The following is an 11,360-nucleotide window of genomic DNA, read 5'->3' as shown; positions in this document are numbered from 1 at the left end:
ATAAGATACCCAGAGGCACTGGTTTGCATTAGGTCTTAATTTCCAACTAAATTAAAAGTCAAATTTAGGCATTCTGAATGCCTAAGGGGCACAAAAGCAGCACCCAAGAATCATTAACTTTTGCACCTTTTATAATATATCCCAAACCGGTCAGATTTGTTTTTCAAAATTTGTAGTAAAATAAAAGTGCTCTTTGAGGAAAATCTAAGCAATAAAACAGCAGATGCTTAACCCCTGAAAAATAGAGGCTTATAACAGAAGTGCTGATAGACCCTTAACCACAGCATCATTAGCAGCAGGTGCTGCTAGAGTTATTAGTTTCCTAAATAGTTTTAATGTAAACAGTATTCTTAAGCTCTAAGTGTAGCATAATGGTTGGGATTTGCTCTTTAATTCTTTTTACTAGAAAGATACAGCTCATTTAAAATAGCTGGTAGATACAGAAAGCATAAATATACAGTAAGTTTAGACACTGATTGTACTAAATGCAACAATACAAAGAAGCAAACAGGAACACAAATGGTAACACAATAAAACTGTATTACATTTGTGCTTCAAATATTACAATACATTATATACAATAGTCCAAAATAAACATCTCATGCCAAATGACACAAAAAGAAACGAAAAAACAAACAAACCAAAAACCCCAAGAGCAAGCAGAAAGAATCCAGCTGTATGTACAGTACCCTTTTAATTAACATTCAACTCTGAACTGGAGCAATTTTCACTACATACAGATGCAGTCCGCCTTTTATTTCACGCAACCATTCTGTCTCCCTATATCTATGCTATTCAGTAGGTTCCTGTGTCATTTCTTATATACATGTTGAGCAAAAAAGATAAAAGAACATAGTGCTTTGTACTCTTAATGATGTGGCATCAGATCAGCGAACCTGAGGTGCATAACCTTCTTTCATTAAACCCTCCTCATAGTCTGTCTGGCACAGAATCATGTTGTTCTTCAGGAAAAATTTGTCTCCAACGCAAAATCTGAAATTACAATAATAGAGGAAGTAAGAAGGTAGTTTTAGGATGAATGATGCGATATGATCTTACACGTAAGGACTGCACAACAAGTGTTCCCGATTTTGGGGTACCGACCGCCCGGCTCGCACCTCCTCCGTCCGTCGCAGCGCTTGCAGACACGTGTGCACGTATGTGAAAGCAGAGAAATTGCTCTGGTATCAGAATTAATCCTGTGCTTTCAACAAAATCTGGTGCATTCAAGCGCTTTCGCTTCCCCAGCCAAAGAGTTCGTTCAAAGACAAGTGTAGACTGTGGGAGTCTTGGATCAGGTCACCAGCACACAGATAAAACAGAATAAATATCCCAGACTACCAAGTTGAGTGAAAAGTAAATGTCCTGCTTTCATGCAAATCAGAAGGAAAACAAAGTGATGATATGCAGCAGGAAGTTCATCTGAGATAGGTTACATTTGTCTTGTGCGGGCGTAACGGTAAGAGCTTCTCGTTATATTCCAGTTGGGTATTTTCCTAGAGCTGATTTAAACCGGTGGATCTGCGAACCGTTTCCAGCACACACACCGCTTGCCATACATTGTGGTGCAAACCAGAGCCAGGCAGGCAGGTATGCAGAGAAACCTTTTCCCTTTTTTTCCTGCAGGCGTCGATTATAAACTTACCCTGCTAACTACGCTGTATCTCGTGGCATCGCTATGCCGACCTCATTACACTACTACGCACATCAGAATGATCTGATTGCTACGAAACGCCACTGAGGTATTTCATCCGGTTTTCTCTGATGAGTAGGAAAATCACGTAATGCTAACCCTCCTGGCAGGCTGGCTTCAAACTTCGAGTAAAGTAGGATTTCCCAGCTAAGCAGTAGGCTTGCATATAAGAAGGCTCTTCACTGACACCCCCTCAGCCCTTCTCCCCACCCCCTGCCCTCGACAAAGCCAATCTGCTTGAGGACACTTCGGGAGCGAGTGAATAGGGCCAACGCACAGAGAAAGAGTTTCCCTAGTGACTGCCTTGGCAGGGTTACGCGCCTTTGTTTATAGTGAACTCTCCAGCTATAAAATATATTGGGAGGCGCTGCTCACATTATTCCAATTAAAATGAAAGCAAGTAACCCAAATGAACCCCTTAACACTGATGTGAATAAATGAAACCAGTTTCTACCAGCTAATTATGGATCTCAGTACATGAAGCATTGTTTAATGTGTAACGGATTATAATGTCCTTTTTTGTATAATTTCCAAATGGTGACATCTTGGACACAATTAGGGTCAGATATAAATGCTTGTGTTGTTTACGGTAGATTTAACAACAGAGTAGCTATGGGAATAGCTTTATATGTATTTAATTGTAACAATTTAACCTTCAAAGAGTGGTGCCTGCTGTAGTTGACCCAGTAAAACTACGCAAACGACACAGGTTGACCCGCCTGACCCCCGATAGTGGTCTCTCTTTATCAGATAGTCAATTCCTAATGATGTTCGAGCAGAAATCTTGGGGAATTGTCACAGATTAAATTGTGTATTGAAAGCAGTCCTTTAATGTTTTGTGAAGTTGGAGGTTTAAATGAGTAGCAGTTGGACTGATTTACATTTGTGAAGATTGGAATGCTAGACAAACAGTGAACCCATTTATTTTCCAACTGGGTAGCTTTGGAAATTTATCCTTATGCTAGCTAAATAGATAGAAGGAAAATAGTGTAATAAAAAAGTGGATTGAAAAGAATTAGCTCTGCTCTTAAAGGAAAATTGGTTTGTTTATTTGTGGACTTTTTTTTTTTTTTCTGTAGGATTACTGCCTGCTGCTGATGAAGATTGAAAATAGAGATTATGGAATGATCCCGAAATCTTTATGTTATTTATGGTCAAGACTCTTTTATAGAATTTACAGGTTCCCGCTATTCTTCCCAATCCAATCCTGGTATATCAGGCTCATAACAACAGAAAAGTATTTTGAGTAGGTGTAATGAAATGCAGAATTCTTGAAACAAAGTTGTTCTTTGGTGTTTCTCTAGTTTCCATCCTTTGTATTCTTGTCCATTGACAACAATGCTGACAAAAATTCTTTTGTGCATTTTACCACATTAGGTGAAGGAGTCTTACCTAGCGCTAATATGTAAAAGTGTTCTTCCCAAAGAAGTCACGCTTAAAACAAATAAATATACAAATAAATAAGCAAACAGTCCTTTTGAGTTCCTCCTAAAGGAACATACGGATCAATGCGGACCGAAGCCGGGGAAGTTAGGCACTGTGACAAATCAGTCACCCCAGTACAGTTAGCCCACGGATTACCCACGGGGACTGAGCAGGGGAGGCCTGGCCAGCGGTGCCCACCACATCAAAGGGTTATTGCGCAGTGGGGCATCTCTCCCTGCGGGTCGGGCACCAGTGGGAGACACAGCCACCTCTGCTCACCCAGCAGAAAGCACTAACTCTGAACTGGGAATGTTACTCAGGTACATATTCCTTTGTGTTCCAGAGTAATACAGGGCTTAGCAGACTAATTTGTTTAAAATACTTAGTAAATGAAAAATACGCTGCGGAAGTGCAGCTCACTTGCACAGCAATATTACCACGTCACTTCTTGCAATATTGCTTGCATTAAAACTGGCTGGCTGAAGGATTTTGGTTCTCAGCCCTCAGAGAAGCACCACGGTTGGAATTAAACTGCACCAGCTACGCCAGGGAGTCGGGAGGCCTTTCCCAATAAAAAGTGTCAATGCCTTTTGCTTTTGCGATGTTAATACGTCGAGCCAGAAATGCTCTTACCTATGTCTACATGGCATTTGACAGCTTTATGCATGAGTGGCTTTAAACATACACAGTTCCACAAATCATCTACTGCCCAAGCATACAGCTGTCTTGTGGAGACCTGCCAGTGGCCTGTCTAGACACGCCTGGCTGTGTGATAACCTGTGGGGTGGGGGTCTGTCTGCATGTTTAGGCACCCTCTGGGTTCTTCTGGGGCCGTGCTTGCACACTGGGGATGATCCTCTGTGCCTTGGGGGAAACCTGTTGCTTGCGATACTTACAGTCCAAACTCCGCGACCGTTTTCATATTGTGCAAGTTCAGTGACTGAAACACACTGGTGAAGCCTGAGGTGAGGCTTGCATGTGCCCCTGGGTATTAAATGAGTGAACTACGCACTCATTAGGTGACAAAGAGGCAAGCACCAGGCAAAAAACATATCAATGCTAGCTCCCCAGTCCCAAGAGACAAGGCAAGTAGACAGATGAAGTATGACAAATTCTGTCCATTCACACCTTCAACCTATTTGACTCTCAAAAGCAGATTTAGCCTCTTTTGAAGTCAAAGAGCTAAGTCTTGCAATTACTTCAGATTAGTTTTGCACATTCCAGGATTTAAACCTGGCTCAGCTTTAAAATGGAAGGGTCAATTCAAGCCTACCCTTCCACCTCTGGCAAGTGGTGGTTTTTTTTATAGAACTGGCATAGGATGTAAATCAGGGCACAACTTGGGCACATACATCAAAGGGAGTCAAGAAGCATATTAAGATGCCAGTGGGTTAGACAATGAGGGAGGCCCATTACTCTTCTAGCAGGCAGGTGGTAGTCTTCAGCCTTCTCTAAAACACTCACCCAATTTTATTTAATAGGCATGCAAGATGAACAGGAAAAAAATATACAATAGGCTGCATTAACATGCCAGATTGGACTTACCATCATAAATTGATAATACTACTTTTGACACGACTGTGACATTAGTAGAATGACCATTATAATTAACCTACATCCCAGAACTCCTGTCATATTTTACAACGGCAAAAGGAAGGCCATTTATATTACAAAATGACCTCTGTTATCACCTTGTTTGGAAGGAGAAGGTGTGCCTAGACTAATCACAAGAAGTATAAAACTTCCATTTTGAGAAATAGCTATTCCATTGTTCAGATATTTAAGGAGATCTCTCTGCTGTCTGTCATCTTTCCTGAGGTACAGGACGTATGTCAAGGTACCGAAGACTTCTTAAGAAAGCGAGAAAAATATTGCCGTGCGCAAAGATGGCTGTGTGTGCCTCCTCTGGTACTATTAGATCTTTGTTGTTGTAGAAAGAAACAAAGTCTGGAAGCATTTAATTAATTTTCTCCAGGATAAAGCAAGCTCAGGCTTACCGCACCCACACCCTTCCCCTCTGCTTTGTGCACTCAGTGACGTAACTTGTCCTCTGCTTTTCCTCCTTTTTTTAAAGCTCCTCGGAGTTCCCCGTATAACCCAAACGGATGTTAGCCCGTATGCATCACTAAGAGAACAAAGCCACTCTTTCACATCGCAGTTCATCCGTCCACACCTACGGTTTACTAATCCTAGGTTTCTATCAAAACGCCCATTTACTGTCAAAGGTTGCAAAGCAGGAGCTGTGCCTGGATGGGTACATTTTCACTCGTACCATGCAGCACATATACGCAGAATCCTAGTTCAACTTAGAGTGACAAACCCCAACTTGGTGTGCTTGTCATTCACTAATTTGGTTTTTTTTAAGCAGGTATGGAAAATGCATTAATTTTTATTCTAAATTTAGGGACACTCAATGAAAATAAGCACTATTCAAATCTTCAGAATTTATAAGATGAGTCATGCAAAAATATAATGTTGGTGTTTGAAATAAGGATGTCCCTGGCATTGCATTCCCTCCCCCTGCTTGACGGAGAACAAAGGCAGCATTGTGTGGGCACTTCACAGTTTATGCTGGAGGTAAGTGCTTACAGCTACACCAGGACAGCGATGTGAATGAGCGTGTAACCATTTTCAGTCCAGTTCCCATTAGAGGAAAGGCTGCTTTGGATAGAAGGATAGAAGAGTTGATTTAAACACCCCTCAGTGAGAGCAGATGGGGGTTTTGAACCATAACCTGAGTTGACTTCAAACAGCAGAGAGAAAATATCACAGAAGTATGAAACAAGCTGCTAAAGCAGCCGACAGTGAAAGGAAGGACACGGAAACTCCGGGAAGTGGGAAAGCCGAAGGCAGGCTGACATCAGCGCTGCAGTCAGAAGCGTCAAGCAAAGATCCAGCTAGGCCCACTCGCAAGATTTTCCACTCCATTTTGCTAGACACACACAGCCAACCTGACAAAGTGTGAAAGGCAGTGTCTGTTTACAAGTTCATTTTTCCAGTGGTTTCCATTTTTTTTTCCTTTAAAATTTCTGCATATATTAACTATACTGAGGCTACTGCCAATGTGGGGTGAAGTGCTTCTGAGGAGTTGCTTAATATGCTTACAGAGAAGAAAGGGGAGCACTCACCCCATTAAGATGACTGTCACTAAGCTCTGAGGGTATTCAGGAGAGGGAAAAACAAATTAAAAGTAAGCCGGACAGAGACATTCAAGATAAGGGGATGCTAAAAACTTTCAGCTAGGAGCAGGGCTTAATATTCCCAAAATCCCTACAGCTTTAAGCATCAGCATCAAGAAGAAATGGGGAAAATATGTCAAAAATTGGCTGGATGGAGCAATTAGAGCTGGAGAGCTTTATGAAAGGGAAATTACGGGACATTGCCTGTTTGACATCAGGGGACTTGGCTCGGTGGCTCAGGAGATCCCTTACAGTCCTATCTACAGTCTGCCTTCCTAGAATATAGTATGAGATATGTTTTTCTTCTCACTCTGAAAATGTAGCTTTCAGGAGGCCAATAAAAGGGGACAGGAACATTATGAGTTAGTACAGAGACAGAGTTTATGGCCTGAACAAAAGTCCTTTGAAATCAAGGGAGCCTAACTACCATCCACACTGAGACTCGAGTGGATGGTGAGTTGTAGATACTCAAAAATAATACAGCAAACACTGAAGATGTGCATAAAAGCAGGAAAATCACCAAATCTTTCACAAAAAGCAGCAGGAAAACCAGGCAGGCCCCTCTCACCTGGGCCAGGATCAACTACTTCAAGGGCAGGAATATGAGGGTCATGCAACAGCAAGCCTGAAGTGCAGGCTGCCCTGAGGATCGGTGTGATGTGAGTTAATATAATTATTAGCAGGCTTGAAAGGCAGAAGGCATTGGAAGGTGCAACCAGGATCAAAACGTCCAAAGAAATTCAGTGTTGGCAAAGACAAAGGAATGCAAACGAAAGAAGCATTCTAGTCCACCCATGAACATCTCTGTTAGGAGAAAGCCTAAGCGGCAGGTGATAACTGAAATCTGAACTATGGAACCAAACAGACAGCATTACATACTCTCTGGTAGTACTCCAGCTCTGCTGTACTTGTATCTGTGTAAAGAACGACCCAAGGATTTAAAATTTAATGGGGGAAGAGAATGCTAAGGTGGGGAATAAGGTCAAACATACACATCTTGCAATAGCCTTGCTATCTCCGTTGGTGATTTTTTTGGATCTCTCTGATGTGTTTGTAAATAAAAATTTCCTTTTCACTGAATAAATCCCACATGAGGGATAGTGGCTGGAGTGAAAGGGAAGAGCAGATCTAAAAAAGAACATTACTTGGCATACAAAGGGGCAGCATGGAATAAAGACAGACAATTAGATTGCCATCTTATAAACTCATCCTCACTCGGAATCTGCTGTTTGGTTTTAATTAGCTTAACTAGAGGGAGAAAAAAAAGGATATGGAGAAAAGCAACAGAAATTATTAATGGCATGGTGACTGACAAGATTATTGAGTTTAAAAGAAAAGAAAAAGAGGTTTCCTAGCAGATATAAAAAGACTCCAAAACCGGTGATGGGTCAGGTGTCTAGCATTTCTATTTTTGATTGCTATACAAGCAATGAAAAACAAAAGATTTAAAGCTATTTATTAACGAGAGAATGTAGTCAGTGGGATGCTTTGCCATAGGAACCACAGAAGAGCTACGCTGGAGCATCCATGAAATAGGATTTATTACAAAAAACAACAAAATTAATTCTTCAGAGTACCACTAACCCCAAATCGTGAGGAAGAAAGGTACCCTACAGGCAGTCTGTTTTATTAGGCTCCATGAGAGCTATTGCAATAAAATCAGGATTAGGGCCACTTTTGAGAATTTCTGAAATTCTTTGAAACTTCTTTGAAACTGCTCCCTGTTTTGACTAGATGAACTAGACTGTATTTCAGGTAAATCAATTATTTTGTGCTCAGCCTAAGTCTCCTGTTAAGACTATTTTAGCAACCCTTTGCCCAAACTACATGTAAAGTAAAAATCAACTGAGAGACTAGATTGAAGGCTCAGGAATGACAAGGCTAAGAATTATTAAATATCCCTGGAAATCTCTGTTTCAGAAGCACCTATCAGCACTTTTCCAGGGGGATCAGTGGCTCTGATATGATGTATATTAGCCACAAAGTGAAATTGTACATTAGTTCATGCTTGTAATGGTAAAAGGGGCACTGTAAAAATAGTCACAGCAGCGTTGCTTTTAGGGGGCAAGAAAAAGAAAGTTCACTTCCTCAGATGCAAGAGTGCTAACTATGATGAAAATCTTTTGCACTCAGGGCAACAAACATTGTCTGCTTTGCTTGACTGATGAAGATTAGCTGACTTCTTACATTAAAGAAGTTTGTCTTGTATGGGCTGAAGTGACAAGACAATAACTAAGTGCTAATTGTGCATAACCAACACTAAAGATATGCAGCCCCATTATGGCATGTAATAAATGAAGCGAACAACAGAAATATATTAGGCACTTTAATAATGATACTAGAATCACGGTGTGAAAAAAAGGGGGATGTGAAGGGTTTAAGAAACGAAACCTAGGAGTGTGTCTGACTCAAGCGGGTAGTACTGGAGGCTCTGCCTGCCTTACACAGAATACAGCCTCTTAGTTCTGTAGCAAGACAAAATTGATATAGGACTTTAAACAGCATTAGAACCTATAATTACTTTGCATTATTATATAGTTTAAGCAATGGTTATTACTTGCCTGGTATTTTAATTTCCCATGCAACATGATGAAAAAGGTCAATTTGGCTTTTTTTAAAGAGCATAATTGTAGTGTGCTACACTTATTAGCAGCTGTACATTTTATGGTTCTTTAGGGAGGTTTGATTTTTAAATGACTACAGTGTTACAAAATAATACACTGTAGGACAAGGTGAGTTAGCAAAGCTTATTTAGAGCTGTATCTAACTTTGGTGTGATAGACTATTATCTTCCTAATTTTTCGTTACTTCCCTAGAAATGTTCATCTTGTCTTTCTTCCCGCCTGAAAATGAAAAAAAATATGAACGCTATAAAACTCTAAATAGGATCATGTAATAACCGAACCCCCGACCCCCCCCCATAATAGGTACATTAAGGAGCGGACATAATTGGTTCCCTCATTTCCTACACCTCATAGAAGTCACTGGCAATGCTGCTAGAAGCTCTTCGTGGAGTCGGAAATAGAGCTCTGGGTGAAATCTCTGACAGGATTTGGCCATCACCCTGAATGCAGTTGCTCTAAGTTCGGCTGTATTTGCCTCTGAAAAGTTCAGTTGTTATAATTTCACCATTTTTGACATGCATTCTGCAACTCTACCATATGGGTGATGCTTCAGAACGAAGTGTCAGGTTTGGATCCTTGGGATTTTTATAACCTACAGTTAGGATATGGAAATAAAAATATGGCATAAGAAGTCCAATGTTGCTACAGAGAAAATGGTGAGAACAACATCTTGTAAATTTAAATTATTACAGTTCTGGCAACAGGAAGAAACAGCATGTATGTTAAAATAAATACATTTGATAAAAATGAAGAATTAAAGTAAAATTAATGAAAGAATGACAAAGGGTGCTCCTATGCTCTTCTGCAGAAAAGGATCTCAAAGTCCTTTATAAATATTAATTAATTAACCTTGACAGCCAGCCTTTTGAAGGAGAGAAAGTAACATTATTCTTTTTTATTGATGCAGGATTTGAGGCACAAAAACTTTTCTGGCCAAGGGCATGAAAGATGTTCTGTATCAGTCTCAGGAAAAGTATCCGGGTCTTACTTTCAATCTTGGGTTTCCACTACTGGTCGCTGTTTCCTCTTCACCTGACTGTGTGCCCCCACCGGTGCCGAATTAGCACTTAGCTTATGGAACAGACCCAAAAATTCTCTTACCTCTGATTACAAAGTTGACATGCAAAACAGTCCAGGTGATAAACATTGTCCTTTGCTCTCATCACCATCTCAAAAGCAGGTATGAGCTTACTGCAGGCAGCACAGTTTCCTGTAACGCCAAATAACCTGGAGATACAGAAAGAAATATATTCCTGAAGATGCTTAACTGAAAAGAAAACCGCACTTCCTTTTTTTATATATATATATGCTTATTTTTTATTTTTCCCCCCCAAGCAGTTGCCTGGCCTCTGATTGACTTCCCAGCACACCTCCCTTTGGAAAGGCTAGTCTTTGGTGGTACAAGTCTGCCCAATTTACAACACAAAGGCATAGTCCTTTTTGCCGGGGAGCGCTTTATGAAGCTGTGACAGACTAATATTGCACCTATTGTGATGTTATTTTTTTCTGCAGGTTATACTGACCTTTCTTGATAAAAGAAACATCTTGTTAAACTAAACAAAGAAATAGTAAACACATTAGGGATGTTACATAACTGCGCAGACAGAGGTCAAGCTGTTTGCATATGCGGGAAGAGTTTTCTGCTTGGATCCTGCCATACAGATGAGAGCCACATAACCTTGGCTTTTGGTGCTATTTATTATTAAAACACACTTTAGCTAGAAAAGAAGTAACACTTGAAAAAGCCAATATTCTTCGCATTTTTGACATCTAGTGCTAAAAGCTTTACCACTATTATTAAAAGAACATTTTATGAACAAGTCATTTAAATCGTCAGAAAGCATTAGCGGTTCATGCACCTCACAACCCTATACCATAGTTATTGTTATGATTATGTTATTCAGGTAGCACATTAAAGTAAATGAGGCTGTAAACTATATATAGTCACATCAGGAGTAGAAGTATAAAATACTGTAAGAACAATATGAAATGCTGTTTTTGCCAGACATTTATGTAAATTTTTTAAAAATTCCCTTTGTTAAAGATTTTTCAATACTTATCAAGTGGGTGTATTTAAAAAAAAAATCACACATATGCATCCTTTTGTAACATAGAAGGATTATAATGAACAAGAAAAAATGCGTTAGCTCTACATGGCAGCAATCTTTGAAACTAAGTTTATTTAAACTACTTAATAGTTGTGATGGATTATTAAAAGTAATGCTCTGCTTGTGCATAGCAGTTAATGCTGTTTTTAACTATGAAGCACACTAGATGAAAACGCCACATCTGCCAGTTTTCTTTTTTTCCTCAACATCAGGCTGACAGCAGAAAAATATAATGGCTCTCAAGGGAAACACCAAATTAAAAGCAGTTCTAAACTAATGAATTCAAAGGTGCTCTGTAGAAAATTCAGTTTGGTAACATAAAAATGAATGC

The 11,360-nt window shown here is 39.9% G+C and overlaps 1 protein-coding gene across 1 annotated transcript in view; it reads right to left on the bottom strand.

The window, feature by feature from the left end:
* Nucleotides 1-311: 311 nt before the first annotated feature.
* LMO3 (LIM domain only 3 (rhombotin-like 2)) overlaps nt 312-11,360 on the bottom strand; it is a 49,123-nt gene continuing 38,074 nt past the window's right edge. Inside the window, exons 2-3 of the mRNA XM_010158572.1 lie at nt 10,023-10,148; nt 312-993 (exon numbers count right to left, since the gene is read on the bottom strand). Of these exons, the coding sequence (XP_010156874.1) occupies nt 888-993; nt 10,023-10,148 (232 nt within the window). The 3' untranslated portion in view covers nt 312-887. The remainder of the gene's footprint in view (nt 994-10,022; nt 10,149-11,360) is intronic.

Source organism: Eurypyga helias, unplaced genomic scaffold, assembly GCF_000690775.1.
Source record: "Eurypyga helias isolate BGI_N326 unplaced genomic scaffold, ASM69077v1 scaffold38159, whole genome shotgun sequence".
NCBI lineage: Eukaryota > Metazoa > Chordata > Aves > Eurypygiformes > Eurypygidae > Eurypyga > Eurypyga helias.
The sequence above is the reverse complement of the archived record's forward strand: the minus strand, read 5'-3'. Positions and strand labels throughout refer to the sequence as shown.